Source organism: Falco naumanni, chromosome 5 (assembly GCF_017639655.2).
Source record: "Falco naumanni isolate bFalNau1 chromosome 5, bFalNau1.pat, whole genome shotgun sequence".
Lineage (NCBI taxonomy): Eukaryota > Metazoa > Chordata > Aves > Falconiformes > Falconidae > Falco > Falco naumanni.
Window position 1 is genome coordinate 3,016,982 of NC_054058.1, and position 25,572 is coordinate 3,042,553.

General features: G+C 42.4%; 2 protein-coding genes across 3 annotated transcripts in view; one reads left to right on the forward strand and one right to left on the reverse strand.

Annotated features, from left to right (window-relative positions):
• Positions 1 to 12,670, reverse strand: part of GTF2E1 (general transcription factor IIE subunit 1) — a 52,652-nt gene extending 39,982 nt beyond the window's left edge. The window contains exons 1-2 of one of the 2 annotated variants that reach the window (XM_040596145.1): positions 12,559 to 12,670; positions 4,857 to 5,334 (exon numbers count right to left, since the gene is read on the reverse strand). In XM_040596145.1, coding sequence (XP_040452079.1) covers positions 4,857 to 5,304 — 448 coding nt within the window. In that variant the 5' untranslated portion in view covers positions 5,305 to 5,334; positions 12,559 to 12,670. Of the gene's footprint in view, positions 1 to 4,856; positions 5,335 to 9,362; positions 9,455 to 12,558 lie in introns of those variants that run through there. The other variant, XM_040596144.1, reaches the window with a different exon arrangement.
• Positions 12,671 to 12,892: 222 nt separating this feature from the next.
• Positions 12,893 to 24,587, forward strand: RABL3 (RAB, member of RAS oncogene family like 3). The gene is made up of 8 exons (XM_040595730.1): positions 12,893 to 13,008; positions 13,198 to 13,289; positions 14,438 to 14,567; positions 17,494 to 17,608; positions 19,192 to 19,342; positions 20,025 to 20,096; positions 21,196 to 21,234; positions 23,859 to 24,587. The coding sequence occupies exons 1-8, from the start codon at positions 12,963 to 12,965 to the stop codon at positions 23,922 to 23,924; spliced, it is 711 nt and encodes a 236-aa protein (XP_040451664.1). The 5' UTR covers positions 12,893 to 12,962; the 3' UTR covers positions 23,925 to 24,587.
• The last annotated feature ends 985 nt before the right edge of the window (positions 24,588 to 25,572 follow it).

The window sequence follows — 25,572 nt, forward strand, 5'->3', positions numbered from 1 at the left end:
TAACTGAATGTTATGGTGAAGACACTTAATGTACATAAGAGAGACCAACTGTAATTTACCAAAAACATCAAGATTTTTCTTCACAGCAGCAAAAATGGAAGAAACACAAGACTGAATAAAAATTATCTTGCATAGGTAGAAGAGAACAGAGGAAAAACTACTTCACCTAGCCTTATATTTTCATCCTAACATTGAATTCACCTGCTACGCTGCCGAGTAACCTGATAGAGTTTGGTATTGGGAATACCTAAGGAAATCTAGGGCTGAATAAGTGTGATGTGCTGCAGGATGTTATTTCTGTCACTCCTGCTCTTCAACCCCACTCTCCCTTTTGCAGTTTCTAGTCACATACTTTCTTTCAAATTGACCTTGAATTTGACAGTCAACTCCAACTCTACACTAGATTTACAAATATGATTAGGGCATGAGAACAGGATACATCAGAGAGACCTTCCCCAACCAGATCCAATTAATCAGGCTACAGAACACATATCCATGTGCATAATTTCCAGTTTTGTGACATTCAATAAATTAATCAACTCAAGCCCGTATGCACAGAGAAAAGAAGGCAGCTCCCTCTACTGGGTGAGACAACGCAGCTCCTCCCGTGCTTTCCCCACATGCCACAGAACAGACTTGTGTGTATTTAATTCTCCAAGATTATTTTTTTTTTTAAGTCCAATCCACAAGATGGCATAGAGTAATTTATATTGCTCTGCAATTTCAGGAATTGGCCTACGGAAACCATATTTCTGTAGTTTCTACATTTAAAAGCACAGAGAAGAAAATTCTTTCCACAGGTCTACGTAAGAGGTAAAACACTTGAAAACCGGTGTCCCTTATGTCAGTGTCCACTGCCAGCCTAGGTCTGGGAATAGGCAGAGTTCAGCAGTGTTATTCACAGTATGCATTTAACATCTCACTTTTTTTTACTGCTGCTCAATTAAACTCTTGTACATCACTGCCCCAAGAGATAGCCCTTACCTTGTTTAAGGCTGCAGCTTTCCATCTGCATGTGGCTTCATCACAACGGCAGCTGCAATGCAATTGCTAGCATGCAGAACAGAGTACGAAATATCAGAGCACAGGTACAAGTGAAAGGTGATGATGTGTATTTCAAGAAATGTCTGCTCAGCCCACAACAACCCAGCCTGTGCTAAACCCCACCAAAGGCACCGCCAGGTCAATAGCACACTGCAAATCTGCAACCTCTTCAATCAGAAAGTTTGTCTTTGCTACGCTACAAGCTTCCATAGCAAACTTTCACAAAATAAAAGCAGGCTGGGTCCAGGCTGCATGCCTCTAAAAGCAGAAGTTACTTACACTGTTTCTTTGGAGACAACAGTAAAAACTGCCACTGAGGAGAAAGTGTGGTATCTGGAGATCTGTTCAAGCTCTTCATTCAGGACAGATCGGGGTAAGATTCACAACCCAGGCACACCACGCTAAGAGGGAGCAGGCACCCACTGGTCATACAGCCAAGAGACTCCTCCAACAGCACACATGTTTCTTTTCACTTTTCAAAAGATCCCTTTGCGATTTGGAGCCGCAGCAAAACTCTGGGTTTTTTTGTCACCTTTTCACCATCTGACAGTTTCTTCAGTATTACATGATTCCTGTCCTTGAACTTCTTACAAGTACCAGACAATACTTGTTCAACCTCTGACAGCACAGCAAGTTTCTGGAGCTTTTTTCGGTTGAGATGTTTAATGGCAGAAAAAGGGACAGAGAAAAATCATAATACTTCTAAAAACAGAGAGATCGCACTCTCAAACTAACATTTATGCCATTTAAAATCACCTTAGTGGCAAACTTGCTACTCTGTTCAAAAATATTTTTCCAAATTAACTGGATGAACAGCAACCAAAGCACATCTATTACACACCCTTCTTACTATCAATTATTTTCTCTCAGTAGATACATTTCCACCTTCCAAAAACACCAACAATCACATCTCCTGAGGAAAAAACAAACATGGAAGTTTATTTCAGAATTATTCACAAATCAAGCAAAGCGCTAGAAAACCCTCCATTTGACAGCTGGTAACCTGTACAAAACAGACCTCTGCTAAAGCCGAGAGACAGACACAGGTGCTGTGCTAAAAATGAAAGAGCACCACAGATTGAACTTACGGACAGCTCTTCACAAGCACTCTTAATTCACAATAGAATGCAACAGAGTGGCTACAGTCATAGAGGGATTCTGGAAACCTCCTAACCATCACTGATAAGGAAGTGCAAGAGCAATAACCTCCTCTTCTAGCCCTTTTGTTCTACAACATTTGCTCAGTTCGCATTTAAGTGGTAACTAGGGAAGAGGAAAATGAAGCAGAAGAAAACACAGGACATCTAAAGCATCCCCATCTCCCAGTGACAAGGACAAAAAGCAGACAGTGAAACTGGATGTCTTTTAACAACAAATTGCCAATTTAAGTGCAGCTTGGTCTAGACTAGTGCAGAGGATGTCTTCCATGCTCTACCTGCTCCATGGACTACAACTGTGGCCCTGCAGGCCCTTTAACTCACAAAATTTTATCAATTTGAGCTGCTCCTAGACTGCAGCCAGGTCAACCATGACGCAAATCCATGTGGTTTTCAGCTACCCTTCAGCAGTGGTACTGCCAGAAGTTTCAAAGAGTGGGAGAGGTTTACGTATAGCACTGATAGGGGCTAAAGACATCCTTGGAAAAGGGATGCTACCGGCTGTCTAATAAACCTTGTTCTTCTGTGTGCCTTGTCCTCACAAGCTCCCTCTGTGAGAGGCCCAAAGGAGTCTCCATTCTTTTCCAATACAGAATTGTGCAGACAACACAATCCACTGTAACATAAAGCAGTCATTCTCACTAAAAAAGCAAACAAAATTGCCCACGTATTTACTCAGAATGGAAACAAGCAGCTATCTCATGATTTGGAGACAGTGTGAGACCATCTTATACAGTAACTGGAGAGCCCTATCCAAACTGGTATTCCTTGTAAAAGCTCTTGAGAAACTACTGTATCATCATGCATTGTTGAGAGGAAGCTATCATTGACTTAGAAGTCATATAAGGAGAAACAGAATATACATAGATTCTAGACAGGTATGTTCTTACTGAAAGTAAGTGAAGGTAAACTGGCTATCTTGTTCTTTGCCTTTACACTGACAGAAACCAACTGCTGGGAATTGCTGGGGAAACAGCAGTCAACCTTTCCTTCCATCAGCAAAGCTGCAAAACACACTGTGTGCCAGCAAGTGATTTTGCACTGTGGAGACAGCCAGTGCCTGTACTGCACACAAACATTTGGTTGACCTCATCAGTTCCTGGAGCACAGGCCTTGCTGTTCAGAGCTGAATCCCAGCACTATTGTCTCCTGCACCTCCTCAACAGCCACATCTTTGCTCTTGGAACTCAACACCCACACAGGCTGCGAGGATTCACCTGCAAAGTGGTACAGGTCCCTCTGGGATGAGTTTCTCACACTCCCCACTGCATTTGTTCTCTGTGCTGGTTCCCCACTCTCTCCTTACTGAAGGAAACTGCAAAAGCACTAATTCCCATTGAGCCCAACACCCACGACTGCAGCTGCCACAGATGATCATTACTGTAGAGACTACGTATAGTTTCCACACACAGCGGTGAGTATAGAAGATCTGTGCTGGTTTTGGTGCTCCATCAGGGAGCAACTTTTACTCAGAGAGCTGTGCTGGATTACAGCAACGACTGTTACTTGACCTAGTAGAATCTGCTTCTCTAGTACTCAATACAATTGTCACAGTTGTTCAAATAAAAGGAGTTTCACAGCTTTTCATCTTTGGAGGCAGGAAAGAGGGCAAATGATAGGTTGAACATTTGTTGGGTGTTTGCCTTCTCCAAAGCAGATCAGGTACCAGTACCCTAGATGGATACCACAAAATAGTGGTACCAATACCACTAAACAGTGAATTTTTAGTTTCTTATTATAACTGACACAAAGCAACACACTTCAATACCTCTAAGAGTTCTTCTTACTTTTCCATGAAAATAAAGGAAAGGTCAGATCAGGACAAAGAATTCAAAAGGAAAAATTTAAAAGTAAAGAAACTAATTCAGAAGGTGGAACCCTAACACCCAACCCCTGCTCCTTGCCTTCCCCCCAAAATAATCCCAGATTAGACTATCAAAATGGGTTCTCATCAGGTGCAGATGTTCTTCCTTTTGTTCCCTAGCACAGAAGCACAAAGTACTTGGGCTGCCCCTGTAGGCAATGACACCCAGAAAAAAATCTTGTTTCATATGCACGAGACAGACATGCACCTCAACTGAGACACACACTTCAAAAAGAACCTTGTTTACTCCAACCACAGACAAGCCTGTAATTAATTTTCTCTAACTTTTGTGAGACTGCCTTACACTGGGGAGACAAGGGTGTGCAGTATAATGAACTGGCTAGAAGAAAATTAAATAGTAACAACTCACTCCTTGCATGACCATGTCTAAATTAAAAAATTTTTGCATACCAAAGTCAACTACACATATGCCCTCTCTGCAAACTACCGGTAAGTCATACAGCTTACAGGCAAGAAAAGGTTATACTGAAAAAACATCAGCTTCCAACAAGGACAGACTGCCATATTCACCCTTGAATTTATTGCAGTAAGACCTCCACCTCTCTACTGCTTGTCACTCAAGCATTTTACCAACATTGCTGTTTGTCTGTACAGACTTTATAAGTCTGTATACATTATTTTTGTACCTTGCTCAAACGTTTAGCACCCACAGAAACAGAGTGCCCTCTAGCTCTGGCTGAACTCAAGAGAATTTTGTAAGATGCTGTTTTAAAGTCCAGCACTTACAGACAAAGGAGACAGCAAGAGCATTCCGTTATCTGTACTCTTACCTGTCCTGGGGTCAAAGAGCTGGTTGGCCTCCAAGTCTGTGAAAGTGCTGAAGCAAATGGGACATTTAAAAGAGGCGCGATTGGTCGAGTCTCTTTCATCCGTCTCAATCCTCCTCCTCATGTGGTCCAGCTTGTACTTCACCACATTAACCAGAAGGCGGTAGTTAATGAAGTAGTAGTTATGACGGGTGGTTTTCCCATCTGGAGCTGTCTCTACCCTCATCCTGCATTTGATGAACTTGTCACCCTTGAGGGTATTGAGGACAGCCCGCAACTGCTTCCTATCAAACTTCAGGAGCTCTAACATGTCCTCTTCCTTCACGCAGGGGTTCCTGATGAGAATGTCCAGAGCCAAAGCATGTTCAATGCCATAAAAGCCACGCACCACATATTTGGCAAGGCGTTTGAGAGCTGCTGGGACCTCAGTGAGGACGTCTGGGTCAGTCATAGCAGATTCAGATCTCAAGCTTCATGTACACTGCAATGAAAGAAGACAGATGGACTCTTAGCTAGTCTTCTAACTCCAGCAGCTTTAATTTATCTCATTTAGAGCTAAAAGAAAAAAAGGAAGGGGTGTTTTCCATTTCTCTTCCCCAAGCCTTGTACTGTCTCCTTAGGTGTTAATAATGCCAATGCTACAGAAATAGAATTAGAAGACTGTACCTCCCATTCAAAACAAAATGGTGGAAAACTTAAAAAAGCACACAAGAAATTGGTACCATAATATACAGATTTCATTTCTACTCAGTCACAGCCAACAGAGCTGGAATAAGAAAACTATCTTGAAGCTGAGCTCCAGTAGACAGCTTCATGATCAGCTGAGACTTGTAACTTGGGAGAAGCAGAAAGAGGCTAAGGCAAGAAAGGTCCTGAGACAGCCCATGAGTGGAGATGTCTTACAGCCCCAGCTGGTGTCACCTGACCACTGTAAGTAGCTCTGCCTGCTTCTACCCCTCAGATCTGGGGGTATCGCTGGGCAGAGATACCATGCGAGGACAGCTTGCTAGTACAGATTGATGTGCATTGAAGCAAAAGCTCCCAGCTGCACAACGTTCTGATAAACAGACCTTAGACAACAGTCTGCAGCATGAAAACTGTTAGCACTACCAACTCCTACAACACAGGCTGCTTCAGCCTGGACCTTAGATGAGCAAATAGGTCTTTCCAAAGGATGGATACTTCATTTAAAGTGTCTCACATTCAGGCCTTAGAAGCCCATGGATATTATAGCACAATGAAGGAAGTAAAAATCAGGACTTGGTGAGCATTAAGAGACAATATGTTTAAAAAGAAAAAGAATATTGCATGAAGCATCCTTTGAGTTACTTATCACAATGTACCGTGCTGTCTGACCAGACAATAATTTCTACAGAAATACTGTATTTTCACTTTATTTTTCTTCACCTTAACATCAAATGGCACAAATGCTCATAACAATTACCAACCATCATGAAATCACACAACGCTTCTGTGACATACATGGGACGTATAGGATGATACCATGCAAGGAATTCCTCATGTTGTCACCCCCACCACAGACACAGCCAGAAATCAAACCCCAGCAGACAACTAACAGCACTGACTCTTCTGAAGCAGCTGGTTTTGTTCAGTGGAGAGAAAAAGGGAAGCGACTCTGTAAGACACAGAGCAAACCGTTACTGTCATTTCACAGGGTGCTTTTGAGCATTTTCTCTCCACACTTTCAAGTCTATACATCTGCTGGCAGTAACAAAATTCCCTTCCACTCATAATGCACTGGGATTTCCATGTATGAAAGGTACAAGATAATCATGGCGTATTATAGGTGCTTTTGAAATACCTATTCAGGGGGTTATACTTCCAGTTAACTTCAAATAAAACTCTGAATAGTCTTTTTCAATATGAGACTTCTATGCTAGTTTAAGATATGAATAACCATTTATTAAGAAAAAGGTTCCTTCAATTGAAGAAAAAGTGCACACCTTAATTTGTTTGTCACTGCTAAGCAATTTTATCTGTGAATGAATATCATAAATAGTAAAACTCTGCCAATTTCAATTTTCTCTTCCATTAGATGTTTCACATACTGTATATGTACCTCCTCAGCATTCAAGTCTCAAATAAAGGATAGAGAAGAGTGACAGCAGAAGAAAGGATCTGGATGGGTATCCTATTTTCTTCATTGCTATCATAAAACCTGTAATATCCTTTCTGACAAAACACCATTACAGAACTTTTCTATACCCCCCACCCCAAACACCCCACTGAAATCACGAAGCTCTACATTAAACGAAGCAGCTGATGACTCATTTCCATCAGCTAAGACTACTCAAAAATCCGTGATCATTTATCGCAGTAGACTGCTTGGAAATCTATTTTATTTTATTTTTTTTGGTATGAGAAACACTGCCCTCAAAAAACTGTAAGTAACACTACTCACTGAAGCTTTGGTTCCCTCCAACCCCTACCCTCCTCTGCAACTGAGGTATGTTCCTCTCAAGGGTTACAGCCAGTGCAACTGCAAAGCAATTAGGCTGTGGACAGTGGAGCTTAACAGGAGGTAAATTAAGATTGTCCTGTCTTTTCTGCCTACGGGTAAGAAAAAACCCCACCTTAACTCTTTCCTTTTAAAACACTTCCTTGGTTGAGCTTTTCTTTTTCTCGTAGGGCTCGATGGTATTCACAGTGCTCAAACTGAAATGAACTGAGCCACATCTGTTGACTGCTGCTGTGCAGGCTCAGGATAGCTTACAGAAAACAGTGCCTGGATGTCCAGCCCTAGCTTCCCTTCAAGGAAATTTAATAGAATATGTTTATCACAGCATGAATTAGCCATGAAACAAGTACTTCTCGAGTTAGTCAGCTTTCTTTTATATGGCAGATGCATTATGATTTATCTCACACAAAGGACAGTTTTAGAGAGCTTTGCGTTACAGGTAAAAGCATTAGCAATAAAGGATGCCCCATTGTGAGTTAGCCATACAGTATATTTGAATCTCTAAGTCAGACCCAACCTGAATACTGTCACAAGACATTGTCCTTGAAAATCCATTTAATTCTGTTGGTGTTTTTACAGTCTTTCACTTACTTAAAGATAAATCTTGCTTTTGACTGGATCTGTCGGCAACATACTGATGCTATAAAACAATGTCAATGCAGAAGCAAGCCAGAAGCTTTCATTTATTCAAATTGATTAAATCTCATTCAGAGTTTAAGCACAGTATATAATGTAAAGATCAATTTTAAATAAAACCTGGCATCACAGAAGAGATATAAAAAGTCAGATTTTGAAAGGCAAAAGGTTTTTAAGTGCTGATCTAAAAAAAAAACCCAACTAACGAAGCAAAAAAAACCTTCTCTCCACACCAGTTCACTGTCCCCTGAAAATTCCTTCCAGAAAAGCTTGGTGATGCAACTAATCCACGGATTAAATTCTAAATCCTGCAGAAGACAGCCTTTGTGTGAGCCAGCGGACTGACTTGTGTCAGTTTTTAAAGAAATAAAGGAATAAATAAAGCCAACAAAGAACACCCTCATCAAGCTTTGCTACAAGTTAACAATGCTGAACACAAGGAATTTGCCTCTAAAAACAAACATGGAGACACATTCAGCAAACACCAGTTTTTGTATTACATTGAGGCCTAATGCCAAACTGCTCAAAAGCTTGAACAAGATCGGTATGGTTGGATGAAGAACATATTCTACATCATTCTGGATAACCACGTTCTCATGTAAGCTACGACAGAGAGCAATGGCACAAGAGTGAGCACATACCACTGCCAGAACTCACCAGGCCAGGGTCTAACAAACTGCTTCTCTGGGACAAGCTGACACCCAGCCCACAAAGAATCTCAGCCTACAGCATATGAGCTGCAAATCCTTGCTACCTGTCACCATACCACCAGGCAAGACCAACAGTGACCCAGCTCACAAGCTGCAATCCAGTGCCACGAGTATCAGTTTAAAATCCAAAAGCAAGGAACCTTACCATTGCATCCTTGAACAGTGATTTCACCTTTCCTCCAAGCAGTAAGTCAAGCCTGAATTAATTACATGTGCAAAGAAATATGATAACATCTCCTAACAAGGTTTTAATGAACGTGAATCTGTTTCATAATCACGTCTGTACTGACCTAAATAATGTATGAACACCATGGACATGGTCGGGGGGAAAAAAATCAACCAGAAACAAAAAAGGAAGCAGACTGCTCTTCAGACTCATTTGGGTAGAGAAACCCTTTATAACACCCCAGATCTCTTCTGGGGGAAAACTTGGGAGTTGTAGGGTTGGCTGGGAACTTACACCTATCAGACATACTTGGAAAGGTGCTTCCCATTTTTCCCCACATCTAACTTAAATTGTTAGCATTCTTTTTCATTAAATCTTTGAGACCAGATTTTGCCGATTTGTTTGGAAAACCTTTCTGCGGGTTCTGCCATCAGATTTAAAAAGACCAAAAAAAATTATTTGCTTATACCACTGACATTTTCTTCAGAAAAATCAAAATCAGATTATGAGTCCCTCACCTGTAAACATGGCAAGTACAACAAGCTTCTGGGAGCCAGTGTGTACCATATCCCACTCCAGCAGTCACTTGCGAGCAGCAGATCCTTCGCTCTAATTAAATTAAAATTATTTCAGAAGATTATGAGGTTAAGCTGAGAGGGGCAATTCTGAATCTTCCTGAGTACAGGCAGGGAAGGCACAAATTTCAGAACTACAGTGGGAAAACATGCCATCAAGATTTTACATGTCTGTATGAAGTAACCTCAGACACTACTCTATCTTTCCAAAAAATGGCAAAGAACCTTCCATTTTCCAGTCTGCTTTTTGCCACTGTTCTCTGTAGTAAGTGGATAATCTGTGCAACACATTGCTACTATCCAGAACTGCCTTTATCCCACATCACTTGCAAACCCAAAGTCTTCTGGTATTTTATCAGAAGCTTATTGAATTCCATTCCCTAGAGACTTCAGGAGCATTGCTGCTCAGCCTTCCTCCTCCACTACATCTTGACGAGAAATCATGTATCTTAATTTCAAGACCTACCCTGAAGCATTAAAGGAGAAGAGAAGAATCTGCTTTCACTCAAATCCTACCTTCTTGTTGGCATTCCATAAACTGAAACCAAGAGTTCACAGGTATCAAAGGGGTTTCTTCACTAAAGATGAAAATTTGTGCTACAGCTGCACACAAAAAGGCTGAACAGCCTGCCTGAAATTAGGACATTTTCACCTAATTTCTTTCACAAGTAAAATATATGGAACCCTACATGATAAGGATGCAAGGTCTGACCATGCAAGGCAGAAATTGGAACAATACAGGCTTGGAATGTAATTCTCAATCACATTCATAATCTAAATCCAACATAACAGCAAGATGTCAGTAAATTAAAGGACTACTTACGTGCATGTACACAAACAGATGTAATATTGAGAAGTACTTCAAATGCACATCAGCATTAACAAACTATTAACAGTTACAGCTGCAGGGGAAAAAAACTTGGAGTGCACTATTTATGGAAGGCCAAATGTAGCAACTAGAATAGTGCAGGTACAGTTTCCTGTCACAAATTATACCCTCCATCCCACAGAGAAGTCTTTTTCCTTCTCAGTCTTCAGCCACAACCCCTGTCATCATGTGCTAATTCTGACAGTTGCCTATTCATTTAGCAAGGTAAATCAAGTTGATAAAAGTGAAAAACAAACATGTCAAAAAAAAAGTAGCATATTTTAGAGGGAAGCAAGAAGGAAAACTTCAAGAACCGAATCATTTATGTTACTAGACTAGAGCCTACACAAAACAAAGATAAGAAAGAATTGCTAGGGATACAGAAACATGAGCTTTCCCCACGTGGTGGCAAAGATACTATTGAGATGACTCAATTGTAATGTGAAGCCACTAGCACATTTTAACCACGGACATCAGAAACTCTTAAAATTTATACTTAAATCTGAACATATACCAGCAGAAGAACATCATTTTGGAGACATCTCAGCATTGGCTCTCATGTAACGAAGTGGTAAGGTTTTGGGGCTTTCTTAAAGGACAAAAAGAGCATTCCTGATGAATATCAAGCCTAAGAAGTCATGACTACACTGAAGTACAGGGGGCTTAGCCCCAGCATCCCTTTTAAGTTTCTGATGGGAAGAAAGCAGAAATTGTTTTCCATACCCTGGATTCAATGAGACCTAGAACACCACACTTATGTGAGTGGTATTGTCTGACTGTCAAGAATTTCAGAAAGACAAAATTAGGTTCAGAAAAGTTTTAGTGCATCAGGGTGTAGCAAACTAGTCTATATACTAAGGATGTAAGCAATAAAGAAGCAGAGAAACTAAGTAACAAGATACCAGGCTAGCTTTAATTCATGTAGTTTCTTGTTCAGAAGAATTCCCTAAAGCATCCTGTGTGAAAGCAAGCTATAAATCTTAAAGGAAGCAGAAGGTAGGAATGAGACTCGCACATCATCCCTTACGGCTGCCAGAAGGGTATTTGCTCCTCTCCCAAGGACATGGCTTTGCCCTCTCCCATGCCAGCTCTCGCACTCACAAGACCTTCCTGTGCACCAATTTGCATGACTAAAAGGTAGAAAAATACCCTTTCTCCCCCCCTCCCTCCTTCTACTAGTTTTTTTTGACAGTTTAATCAGCTAGTAGGAAAGTGTGATGAGCAACAGAATCAGCAGATCTAAGAGGATGCCAGTGAAGAAGAGATGAAAGAAGAGCCTCCTCCTTTCATGGCTGAAAAACATTAAGCCAGCTGTATTTCATGAAAATGCACCTTAATGTGCACTGCTGAACACTCTCTGCAAAATGCCCTTCTTCCTTATTCATTCTGAGCCACTTGTAAAAATACAAGTTTGGCAGCTGTACTCATTTAACAGCTTGGTGCCATTAGATGTGATGTTCATCTGCCCTTCAGGGAACCAGCAAGCTCATGAAGCCAGAAGAAAACTAATGCACAAAAGAAAAATAATAAAGATCTTCCTGAGCTAGAGAACTGAACGGTCGTGCCATGTGGGCTTGACCAACGGTCAAACCTGGCAAAAAGCAACGAGCTAGGTTTGTTATACTGTTAGTTACTCCTCAGATTCTTGCATCTTCCCTCAAATTACAAGTTGCACAGCCTCCCTAGGGTACAGAGCAGACTACGTTATGGCCAAGCGAAGGAGGGAACCCCTCCTGCCACCTGCACAGCTCCCTATTCCCTGCCCACGTTTATGTGTTGAGTCTGAAACATCCGAATGTGTAGGCTCCTGTAGGCCACGAGACTTGAGGGCTCAGCAGGTCCTCCTAAAAAAACGCCAACAAAAACACAAAGAACCCCCCCCAAACCACGCAAGAGGAGAGGCAGGCGGTGGGAGGGAGCTGAAAGTGGTGCGAGGGCCCGGGGCAGAGGCCCACCCGGACAACGTGCGGGGAGCACCGACCCCGTGCCGGCGTGCTCAGCCCCTCAGGGGCGCCCAAAACAAGGGGGGGGGCGGAGCGCCGGAGCGGGGGCTCTGAGGGCCTCGGGCACCCCCGGCGGCGGGACCCCCCCAGGCGGAAGGGGGGAGGGGGGCCTCCCGGCCAGCTTCCTCTGGCGGCACCGCGTCTGAGTCCCCCGCCAGGGACGGTTATGGGACCCCGCGGGGACCCTGGCGCCTGGCGCGGCCCGCTCGGTGCCTCAGGGCGGGCCGGGCCGCCGCCGCCGCCGCCGCCCGCCAGGGCCGGCACTGACCTGCCGCCGCTTCCAGCTCTCCCCGCTCCGGGCAGCGCTTCCGGCGGCTCCGCGCGGGCACGTCACGGCCGCGCGCCCTGGTGGCGTCACCGGCGCGCCAGGCGCCTTGCCCAATGGCTCCCCGCGTGCCGCGCATGCGCGATACCGCCCCCACGGCCTGCCCGGCGCGCGTTGCCCTTTGCGGCTGAGCGGTGAGCGACAGGAAAGCAGCCAATCAGCTCCTTCATAGACCTCTTAGCGTTCCCGCCCTCATGCGAATGAAGCCAGTCAGAAGTGACAGTGGCGCCGGCCACTCGGGCAGGCAACCAATAGGCTGAGTGCAGCGGAAGGAACGAGCGCTGCGATTGGCGGCTCCGGGATGGGGGGGTGTGTGTGTCTCTGGTGTTGTTGCTAGGTAGAGTAAGATGGCGGCTTTGGACAGGGTCAAGGTGCTGGTGTTGGGCGACTCTGGTGAGTGTATGCCCGCTGCGCCGCGGAGCCGGGCGGGGACCCACTCACCCGGCCCCTCCGCCTAGGCGGGAGCCGCGGGGCCTGTCTGCCGCCGGGCCCTGGCCCCGCCGTTAGCTGCCGCCCGCCAGCTGCCGGCCTTGCGGCCTGCCTGGCGGGGGCCCAGGGCTCCTTCTGTCTGTGCGCTTGCAGGTGTCGGCAAGTCTTCGCTTGTGCATCTCCTGTGCCAGAACCAGGTGCTGGGAAACCCGTCCTGGACCGTGGGCTGCTCGGTGGACGTTCGAGTAGGTGATGTGCCCGACGGCAGGGTACCCTAGCCTGAAGTGTAAGGGAAGGCAAGGGCCTTGACTTCATTATTTTTTTTTTCATTCCATTACTTACTGTCCCAGATAAAGCTGTTTTTCAGTGTTTTGGTTTGCTGAGGGCTTCATCTTTCGAGGCAAATGTTATTAAGAGCCGAGTGCTTGCCTGAGCAAATTTTGACCTTCCAAGGCTGTGGGAATCAGACTTGTTTGTCATTCGTAGCACACCTCCTCGCTGCGGTGGCCAGCGCTGTGTTCCAGGGCCCGAAGCAGCCAGGTTCAGTCAGAAGGCACGCCACTGAAACCACGCTGCCCTGAGAAACACCTCATGCACAGCTAAATTGTCAGCCAAACGTGGCGGGGAAAAACAATTTCCTTGTTTAGTTTGAGGGTGCTGGCCGTGACTGTAGGGTTGCTGCTCCTCCTGCCTGCTCGTTGCAGGACCTACTGTCAGCGGAATGAGGAATTTCATCTAGCAGGTTTTTTTGGCCCAAGCTACAGTCCTCATGGGATAGTTATAAACGTTTTTTTCCTTTATCACTCTTTGCTATATTCTGCGTGAAATGCATTGTCATAGGTTAGGAATATACTTCCAAAATTTGGGGAAAGAAACGTGGTTTTCTGTTTGACTGTGGAGCAAAACTCTAGCAGATCCAGGGGCAAAACTTGTTGATCGATTAATTCAGTCAAGATGTCTATGAGAATTTGGAGAGGAAAAAGGTGTAGTCAAAATCTGATGTGGTCACCTGTGTTAATATTCTTGTAGTACTACCGTGTGGGTTTTAACAACTGTAAGAAGTCACAACCTTATTTTTTCATCTTGCTTTAGCAACATGCTTCTTCTAAACGTGTCATGAGGCATTAGGTTTGTTAATACTGAGGTGGAAAGGATACTTACTCTCGGCTGACTCACCAAGCTCCATCTCACATGTAAGAGCTGTGGTATCCAGTGGCCACTGCTTGACTCATTCCATCTCTTCTACTTGAGAGATTTGAAATGGTGTCAGCATGAGAATTTACAGATTTCTGTCCAACTATAATAATCCTTTCAGTTGAATGTCTTAAGTGTTGTGTAGATTAACTCCTGTGAGCTAGTGATGTGTTTACATATGATGCGAATTTTTCATCAGATACATGACTACAAAGAAGGGACTCCAGAAGAGAAGACCTACTACATTGAGCTGTGGGATGTTGGAGGTTCAGTGGGTAGTGCCACTAGTGTGAAAAGCACACGAGCAGTATTTTATAACTTGCTGAATGGTAAGTTTGATTGCTGTAAATCTGGTTTTATCAGTTTCAGTTATGAGCTGTCTCTTGGTTCTGGGGCCAGATCCCTTTAGGTCTGGTTGAGGGCTATATTGTTTGCTTTTCTGATTCCGGTACACTTACACAGGAAAAAAACCTGATAGCATTCATAGGCAGTATTTTATGATTTCAGTTTTGAACTGGAAAGCTCTTTTAGACAAACCTGTGCAGATTAGCTTGATCAGCCTTTCATTTCAGTCTTGTGCAGCTAGCACAACAGGGAGTCTTTGAAGTTGCAGTGTTGTCTCTTCCAGGTACACTGACAGACATAAATGTTGCCTTCACCTTTCCAGGCCTGATATACATGCAGAAAAATGAGTTATATTTTCTTATCTATTCAGTTCCAAAACCTACAGCAGGAAAATATTTATTTGAATTTATATGAAGTTTGATAGTTATGTTTTACCCTGGCAAATTTAAAGCTCCCATAAAATTGCAATGTGTTGATAACCATCTTGCCTCTGTTCATTTAATTTGCCAAATTATTTTTAAGAATTGAATCTTGCAATTGCTGTATATAGAAAGTAGTATTATGCCTTCTGTTGAGGTACTGACTTAAAGGCCTAGCAGTTCATCTGTACCACTAATAAGAGCAAATAAGAGATTACAAACTAAACAATGCGGAATTTCCGTTGTTACTTTTTGGCACCCGAGGATAGTTCACTAAAAACTGATGTATAGCAGATTAACAACTGCTTCAGAAAATCTGTCTCAAATGTTCTGTTGGATTCTCTTTTCTTGTTCCAAGTCATTTGAGGGCCTTTCAATAATATGTTAAGCCATACAATAAACATTTTTGCTCTGTGATTATTTAAGTAGTGATTTCTTTCTCCTTTCCCAGGAGGAAAACTGTGTAGGTACCTCTTGCTTATATTGTTAATGTAAATAAGGTTTAAGTTGTGTTGTGTCCTCAAAGCAAGCCTCTTTGGTGTATGAAAAACATTGATCTCTTTTTGACACTACATCCACAGTATGCCAGTGAGTGTGGGTCAGACTTGGAAATATCCTAGGACAGCCCATTAGGAGATGAGATCTTGAACTTATGTGTCTGAATTATAATTGATGATGTTATTAGAGTTATTTATCTCCACTGCCCAAAAGGTATTATTAGGCAGCTCACATATGAAGACTGTTGACTTTGGTAGTTAGCCTTGGCTCTGGTTTCTTTCATTAGATTAATTCCTTCATTAGAGCTTGTCTTGCAAATTGCCTCTGTTTGACCTGATTTAAGAAGAGAAGATGAATGAAGAATTAAGAAGAGGAGAAGAATTCTTTCTGTCTGACTGCTTGTGCTTTCTGGGCTTGCCATGGTCTGAAAAGCTGAGATCAAAAGGCAGTTAGTGTTTGGTGGTGGCAGCATCTGTGCAGGCTGTCAGGGACACCTGGTTGTTGACAAGGTTGGGTACGGTTTGCTTTTGATTTGGCCACAGATCTGCTTTGGTGAGCCTGCATCTGGTGTATGGACTGTGAGAGTCTGGGACAGTGACTAGGCAGCAGGGCCATGGCTCGCAGACCTTAATGTGGGAGGAACATTTCCTTGAGTAGTCACGGGTCCTGCCTGCTCTTTTTTGATGTCGACAGAGTCTTTTTCTGCTGGTGCAACTAACTGTGTAGGTTTTCGGTGAAGCAGATAAGCGAACTGACCAATCAAAGACATAACTGAGGATGAGTGTCTGGAGGTGGAGAGTGTTTCTCGCAGATTATGCAGCAGTGCCTCTGAATGTGTTGCTATAGGCCAAGTTATGTTGCAGCAGGCTTTTTCTCCCTACTCCGGGGGTGGACTCGCAGTTGAGTTACCTTTTTATGCTGTTACTGCGATAAATGCTTTGAAATAGGGCTATGGTTGTGATATGCTGGGATTTCTCATAGGAGAGACTGTGCACAGTCCTGTGAGGTAGTGGAAAATGTTTGTGGAAATGTGGTTTTTTCATAGCGTATACAGTGGATGGCACCTCTGGGAGTTAAGGTGAGAGGATATAAATTAATAATTTCCTCCACCTATAGGCTGTGCAGCGTGTTGAGAATGAATGCTGATGAAGATAAGCAGTATCATTACATTTTGTCCTTGAATTAGTGATGTTTTGAGGTCTGGAGGAGGTGGGAATGTCCCACAGGCTGCAGGAGGTGTGAATAAATAGAAGGAATTAGCTAGGAGGAGCTGGTAATTGAATTAGGAACTGTGGGTATCAGAAGTGGGCGTCTGTTAATAGTACAGCTAAGAAGTTTGGCTGGCTATTTTTCTATCTCGGAATTTACATTTTCAAGGATCATGGTAATGAAAAATGCTAGAAGCTTAATCTTAAATACATGAAATCTTGTTAATTCACGTTTCTACCAGACACTTGAACTGTGAAAATTTGTATCAGTCTGTTTTCCGTTTGGATACCTCCCGAAGTATGTAGCATTAGTTGTTGAAAATGGAGGAAAGCTACAGCGCTCTCTAAACTCTCTGAAACAAAGAAACAGCCTTTAGACTCTTAGGTGGTGTGACAAAAAGAGCGTTAAGTTTACCAATTAGGTAAAACAGAGGAAGGCTACATTCTCTGCTGCAGGAATAGAGAGTTTCAGTATCTGAGGCCTAGGCAGAGCAGAATCAGGGAATGCCTGCAAGCCGCTTGCGGATTAAACCCTGAGGTGGCTATTCGTTTCCTCCTTTCATGAGATTTTTCTCTTAGCTCTTATCCTATTCCTGATAAGCAGCTTTAAAAAACCTGTTACCTCCTGATATTTTCAGCTTTACTCATTCACTGTAACTGAACTGGTTATACATCCCTTTCTTCGTTCTCAGATATCTGGGAACTTGCAGATGTCGTTTTGGTAAGATAAGGGGAAAAAATGTGTATCATTAAATAGCATCTTGCTGTCTTCTCTTTCACTTTAGGGATAATTTTAGTGCATGACTTAACTAACAAGAAATCATCCCAGAATTTGTATCGCTGGTCTTTGGAAGCACTCAACAGAGATGTTGCTCCAACAGGAGTTCTCGTGACAAATGGGTGAGAGAAAAAACACACATGCAGGGTTAAGATACAGTAAATCCAAGCTGTTATGGAAGTCTTTGTTCATCCCTTAGGCTACTTGAAATCCACATGAAATTAGATGTGGCTAGACTTTTAAGAAAGAAAGAAAAAAAGCGCAGGATGTCAAAGGAAATCACTGCTGTTCTTGTTTTACACTGCAAATCAGGCCATTCTGCCAGTAGATTCCCAAACTGTATGGCAGAGACCTTGCTTTAAGGGAAAAAAGATGTTTACTGCATCCTTCATTTGTGTGAGGCCTCTGTGAGAGTGGGTCCAGTCCCTGATACCTGAAGACTTGTGTGTCTGTATTGGGATGTGCAAAGCCCTTGCACAAGAAGTGTCATGGGATGGCATGTCTCTTTTCCAAAAGGCTTTCCCTCCATGCACCAAGGCTGAGGAAGTTCACTTAATTTATTTTTTTTTGGGGGGGGGGTGGGATGGCTGATGGAGGAATTATTTCAGGAGTGTGGCTAAAAAAAAGCGCAGAAAACTCTGCTTAAACAGCATGTTCAGAATTGTCTTTCCAACATGGTGTCAAGTATTTCCTCCTATACCTCCATGCTCCTGTTATACATGTAGTCAAGGAGGTTTTAAGATCATTGATAAAACCTCACACATGAGCAGGGAAGCAATCATAAAGGATAGCTTTTTGTGGGAAGAATATCAGTTGTTTCCCTACCTATGCTGGTATGCAGGTCTTTCTACAGAAACTTGGGAGAAGAGAAAGAGGATTTGCATTATATAACTGCAAATTTCTCCAGTTTTTCCAGGTGCAGGGTCTTCATAATTGTTTTAATCTTCAAAAGCTTAGCTTCTGTCAGGGACAGATGCTCAGCCACCAACAATTGCTTGGTTGAGTTGTTGCTTTGGTTGTAAAATTACTTTCTAGAAAGCTTCTTTTAGGTAAAAATGAAAGACAAGTGATTATCCTAGCTGAGGAGAATGATTGGAGCTTGGATTTGTGATGACATTTAATTTTATTGTTTATTTTATAAAGGCTGTCTTTGATGATTATTCATATCTGAATCAAAGCTTGTCGGAATTCAGCTTATGGTGGCTGCCTTTATTTGAATGTAGAAGAATTAATAACTTGACACCACACAACTGTTATTGCAGCCCTCTTTGATCTAACGTGGAAAGGGGTAGTGTTTCAGTGTTGCAACTTATTTCGTTGTCCCTCCTTTAACAGTCTATGTATGTAGAAACTTAGATGTTCAGCAATGCCAGCTGCCTGATACGTCTCTGGTGGCTGCATATGCTTGGTGCAATACTGACATTCCTATTTCTTTCCTGCTTGTGTTAGCATTTTTTCTGCAGTTCATTTATGCTGAGAAGAAATCCAAATCGTGGTTTCTTTTCTCTTTCCTTTCAATTCCTGTGTAGTGACTTAGATGCAGAAGCCCTGCCTTAATTGATAGATGCAGCGCATCCTTTCTTAGATAAATAATGACCCATAAATAAATTACCATTATTTGAAAAAGAGGGGGAGCTGTTTGCATCCCTGTGCCCACTTACATGACCATGGCTGTACTCAAGACTGTATTTGTTTCCCTCACCAGTGACTATGACCGTGAACAGTTTGCTGATAACCAAATTCCACTGCTGGTAATAGGAACTAAGCTGGATCAGATCCCAGAAACTAAGCGGAATGAAGTTTTGACCAGAACAGCTTTCTTGGCTGAGGACTTCAATGCTGAAGAGATAAATTTGGTTAGTATCCTTGTCACCGCTGTTGTTTTTATTTTGTATGGGAGTGAGTCCAAATTTTAGTAAGTAAAGATGTGACAAAAACTGGGCTTTTGGAGATTTTCTCAATAATGCTGGAGTCATCGCATTTTGGTTGGCTGTCCCCCTTGCTTGATGAAATGACCGTCCTTGTTTCACTACAGAGAGGTGTATGGGGTGTTAGATAAGGTCACTGCAGCTTGGAATTGATGGTTGGGAATTCAGTTTTCCCTGTCCTTAGTTCTGACACTATCCTTGAATGAAACATCAGGATCACTTTATTTTTATTTATATATATTTAATGTGTATATATATGTATAAAAATATACCTGTGCTGCATAAGTGTTTGTATGTGTGTGTGTATGCATGTGTGTGTGTAATCTCATGTGTAGCCTGTACAAATTATTAGTTGACTGTATAGCTGGTAGCAGAAGGAAGACGTGGAGCGCACAGGGGGTTACCTAGAATTTTCTGGTGAATTCACAGAACAAAAGTTGGCCTTTTCTCTTGAAGGACTGTGAGGCAGAAAGCAGCAGATAGACTGTGTTTTCCCTAGCTGATTGCAGGTCCATGTGTCAGGGGAAAGGGTAGGTTGATTTCCATGTTTACAGCTTCCTTGCATTGATTTCCTTGTGCTTGGTTTGTTGTTGTTGTTTGTGTCTTCTAGGATTGTACCAATCCTCGTTACCTGGCTGCAGGTTCATCCAACGCTGTCAAACTAAGCAGGTTTTTTGATAAAGTAAGTCAAGTCAAGGAAATTATGTTTTATTGTTCTGTGTATTGAATGCTGTCTGTGATTTGAACATGGAACAACAGTTAGCTGCCTCTTTCACGTTCTGCTTTTTGAGTTGGTTGAAGCCAGGCGTGAAGGTGCCAAAGACTGGTCTGCTTCTGGAAACTCCAGAAAATAGCTGATCTGCTTGAAGAGTTGATTCTTGATCTGCATAGAGCAATGAAAAAGAGCTCAGAAATGTCCAGAGACACTGCATATATTTTTGGAGCCTTCTGGCAGGCCAGAAGGTTTGCAGTGTGCTGAGGTAGTAATGCGGGAAGTTACAAGGCTGTGGTTAGCTCTGTTGATCGTGGTTAAAGAAAACTTTAGGACTTAAGAGATTTGGTATGTACTCTCCCTCCCTGCAAAAGACATCTTGTGCAAAACCATCAAGTCCTACTGTGAAAATGATAGAAGGAATGCTCTGGTTTAAGCACCCCCTGGATAAAGATACCATAGCAGAGCAGCTCACCTCCTGTAACACGTCATGCTTTAGAGGAAGCTTGACCTGAATTTTCTTTGGAGGAGAGTTTAGATTGTACAAATGATACAAATCACTTTTTATTTTTTAGATTGACAGTACTGCCTCCATAGGTACCCCTCAGCACAGACAGTGTTGTGCATCACTCTCAGAGCACGAGTCAGGCTACCTCTTCTCAAGCATCACCTGTGGCCCAGGGGCTACTCAGAACCGCTGGAGGTGTTATGCACCTGCAGAATGAGATTTTTTCTAGTGCTCAGAACCACTGCATCTGCAGAAAGAGATGGGAATAACTGATGAATAAGGAGACACCCAAACCATCACCTCCATTACTAAAGAGGGCTAACTAAATGAGGTGTGTCTAAGTTCAGAATAACACAGCTTTACTAAGAATGGCTGGAGGTGGCAACTCCTTCTATGTGTATTAGAGCATTGCACTTAAAGCAATAGGCCTGGAGCAGGGAACGTGACTTCAGACCTTGTCCCGGTTAGCCATGAGTTTCGGTGCTCACATGTGAAGTTTTGATTGGAATCTGAGGTTATGCTTATGTTGTGCCAGCTAAGATCATTCTCTGTTTTTCCCAGGTCATAGAGAAGAGATACTTCTTAAGAGATGGCAATCAGGTTTGTAATTTTTCCTCCTTTTTTGTTTTCTTTCTCCCTTTGTAATGTGAACTGCTGACAGGGTCCTCTTTAGAACATGGGTTTCATGTGACTTAAATGGTAATCTATGCTGGTAATTGGGTTTTGAAATCTGTGGGAGCACAGCTGTTTTGGATAGACAGAAAAATGGCTGACTTTTCTCAGCTAAAGTATTTGTAATGTGATTGGCAGTGAAATAATTAAGTATGCTAACATAGCAGAAGTTGCAAGAGTGAGATAAAATGGGCAGATATGATCTCTGTCAGATCTGTCAGCTTCAGGCTGCTTGGTTGCAGATTTAGGCCAGAGATGCTGTCCTGAAGGTCAATGGAAAGGCTTTTTTTTCCACAGCTGGAACTAGCATTTTATGTTTGGTACAGGTAATTTTCATAGAACCAGTGGAGCCACAAGGAGAACAGCAGTAAGATACCATTCCTAATGGCTGAGTTAACTGTTTTCAGTACAGGTGGTGAAGAAGTAGTGAAATGACTCTTCTGGTTTGGGCAGGCCACTTCAGCTCTTTGTGCCCCCCACCCCGCCGTGCACAGTCTGCCATGTGGGGAGCAGTGAGTTTCCATTTACCGTACCTGTGAGGTGCTTGCAAATTACCATGAACAGCACCACCGAAATACAATCAAATGTATCGTTAGATGTAGCTGTGCTGAAAGCCCCTTAGGGATAGGGGGTGGGGGGGGCGGCAATAGTCACAAATTACAAAATGCTTACTTTCTTTGAGCATTTTTCTATGCCTTTTAAAAACAAAAATTGCTTTTTCCTCTTTCAGTTCTGCATGCTTCCTTTTTTCCTCCCCTCTCCCCTTCTCCCCACATTCTAGTGAAAGGGAGTCTCCCTTTCATGGGGATAACAGCCTAATGCAGAAATCTGCTTGCATGCTGGTTGTCTTTGAGTGATGTAAGATTTTTATTTTTCTGATTTGATCGTTTTTAGTGGCTAGCCAGGGATTAACTTTATGTTGCTTATGGCCACGTGCCAAAGATTACAGCCTGCTGATGACTATTTTCATTTGCCTCACTGACGATAGCTGAGAAGCTTAAAACAAATCATAAGTAGTGGACAGTCATTTTTAAAGAGACAAAATCCACATTGGAACTGGAGATTTCAATATGACCTCTTAAAGTTGTTAGTTGAAATGATCTACCGAATGTAAATCTTATGAATGTGTTTGTGGGTTTTCTACAATAGGTCACTTCGATCATTCGTGTTTTGAGGTATTTCTGTTATAGACTTCTTCAGGATGAAAAGAATGATAAGTTTCAAATTGTTTGTAGCCATGATTTTGATAAGATCTCTGATAAATAATTATTACTTTTAATTAGTGACTTTGATATAAAAAAATACAGAAACAGATAACATTTTATCTATGGTGTCCTGCTACTTTTTAGGTCTAATGATTGCATTTTTCCCTTTTGAATTCCCAAAGCAGTTTTCATAAGATGAACCTTTGTGCAAAATCTGCCTGATTTTTCCCTTAGAAATGATTGCTTCTCAGAGATGAATAAAACAATTCCTGAATGAATACCTTGCATATCTGTTTGAGTTTTGGGCCTGAAAACCCTAACTAAATCTAAATTGTGGGGGTTTTAGTGGACTTTTATTTTGAGTAATAGCTTTTTCAGTTTACCAATGAAGCAGTCTGCTCTGTATTGTAAATTACATTTTCCTCCCATCCCATCCTTACATGCCCATGTTCTCCTGGCATGATTTGTAGTGCTTGTTTGACACCTTCCACCGTGTATTTCCTATGAGAGTGTGAAATTGTTTTGGGAGCATGTGCTCACTGGGTCTGCTGTTTCTGCTTGTGTGTAGTTAGGTACCTAAAAGTTACTCTGGACTGAAATCGGAGAGTTTCATGATGCCAATAGGACAAACATGGTACACAGTGTTAGAAAGCAGTGCATCCCTTTCTTTTAAGGGATTCAAGGGTGCATTGGATTGCAAATCTGTTTGAAATACTGTTAAGCCAGAGAAGCTTCCAATGGTTTCAAGTAGATTTTCTTTGTAAGCACTCCTTGTCACGGTGTGAGCAGTATCTACAGATTGGCTACAAAAGCAGGAGTGCTAATCCTTTGCATTGTTGCAGCCATTTCTATTCTGATGGTTTTCTTAGTTTTCAGCAGTTGATAAAACTGTGCTTTCAACTACCAGTGAATTGCTGTTGTCTCAGGTTAGAAGGCATAAAGTCCTAAAAGCTCTTTAATAGGACTTGTTAATACTATTTTGTAGTTTTAAAAATGAATGGAGGAGAAATTCTGGTATGCATTTGAATCTGGGGGGAAATATGGACTTTGAAATCTGCAATTAACTGGTTTAGGGTTTGCCCAAGAAATTAAGGCTTTCATTGTAACCCTTGCCAAAAAGCCTTAAGGAGCTCCATAGAACAAATGAGCCATACTCAAGTTTTGCAGCTTGTTTAATTAATGGTGCTGCTCCTCTAGCAGTAAGCTTGAAGCATTTTAGTCCTGATTTTGGCGACGGCATGGAAGAGGAAGGCATTGTTGCAGCTGGTTTGGTAACAGGCTCTCAAATGTGGGCTAAAGGGAGCTCCTGCTGATTCTGACATTACAACTTACCTTTTCTGTCTCTAGATTCCTGGCTTCTCTGAAAGGAAAAGGTTTGGAGGAGGGACACTGAAGAGCCTTCATTATGACTGAACGCTGAATAAGTGGAAGATGACTTCTCCAAGTTCCTAACAACATTTCCATTCCAACTGGTTGCTTGAAGATAATAATGCTTATGTCAAGCAGAGTAAAATGATATTACGGCTCGGTAGACTGCTGAGGTTACTTCTGCTGGAAAAGACTTGGGGAAGAATTTCCAAAAATCTAATCTGAAGCCTGGTGCTTCTTAGGGTTGCAGGCCGTCTGGATACATGGGGGCATCTGGGGAAAGTGTACAAGAAGTTGAATTCCGCTCACGCTGCTGTGGGAACCTTTATCATACACAGCAAGCATATGTGACATCTGTGTCTCCATTTTGGAAAACTTATGGACAGTCTTTGTAATGAATTACATTTATCTTACCTCTAAAGGAAAGATGACACTGAGTGGGATTCTCATTTACAGTAAAGTGAACAAACCAAGTGAGTGAAATGTAAGGATGGGTGAGGAATGGTCTGGAAAATAATAAATGTCTTCATTAAATGAATGGTGGTGTCTCACCTGAAACACACTGCTCAGCCTGATTCAAAAGGGATAAAAGAAATAAACAAGAGATGAAAAAGGATTTGAAGCCTTAAAAAGAATTTTGTGAGTAGAAAACAAGTGGTATTCTACTGCTTAAATTAAAATTGTTTACTCTGGAGAGGACAAAGTGAATCAGGTACTCCTGTTTATTTTTTCGTAATTGAGTGTGGTCTTGTTCTTAATACTGAATTAAAAGGCAGTGCATTGAAAGCTGGTAGAAAAAGTGCATTTTTATACAGTGCTTATTCAGAACAAATATGACATGGTCTTACTGAGCCTGAGGGCTTAGTGGGTTCAGAAAACATGAAATGTGAGAACATCCTCTGAATTAGAATAGGCAGAAATTTAAAAGGGTTTTAAAGCACTGTAGAAAGTAGGAACTGAGCATGATTAGAAGGAAAGTTCTGTGATAGGGAGGTTTCCTTTTCATATTTAGTACTAAGGATAAAAGGAGACTTGACCTGATCCACTGTGCAAGCTGTTGTCTTCCTAAATAGCCACAGCTTTGCATAGTTTCTCACCTCCCTGGAGTTGTATGGAGTGGTAAAAGCCTGATTTATGGCAGCTTCTTCTTTCCCCTCCTTCCTCACAGTCACCTCTAATGGTTAAGCCTCTGGCAAAGGCTAACTAAGAGCTGCAGTTAGATATAAATACAGATTAATAATAAATGGGGGTAGAAGAAAGTAAAATGCTGGTGTGAAACTGACAGCAAGCAGAGTCTCACAGTCTCCAGGTTACGCCTGCCTGCAGCTCTCCTTTAGCAGCTGCTTGGAAATAAATGCAAAACTGCCTCTTGCCACTAATCGGGCACAAAAATGACAGTGAGAGGTGCACCAGTCAAAGGTATTATTTTCCTTAGGCCATTTCCAGAAAGGTCTTGGAGCATTTGCAAAGGTGAGTGCAGTAAGTTTTTAGACGCCTGTGTGAAATAGGTTATTACTTAACATTCAGTTTACAACCAGGGAAAATAAGGTACCAAAACATTCATAGCAGCATGACAGTGACAGCACCAGTGTCTCTCTCTGCTCCTGTGATGGTGAAAGCTGGAATTACTTTCCCCAGGTCAGGTGCCGCCTTAGGGTAACCAGACCTGGGCTCCCTCGGGTTACTAAGGAAC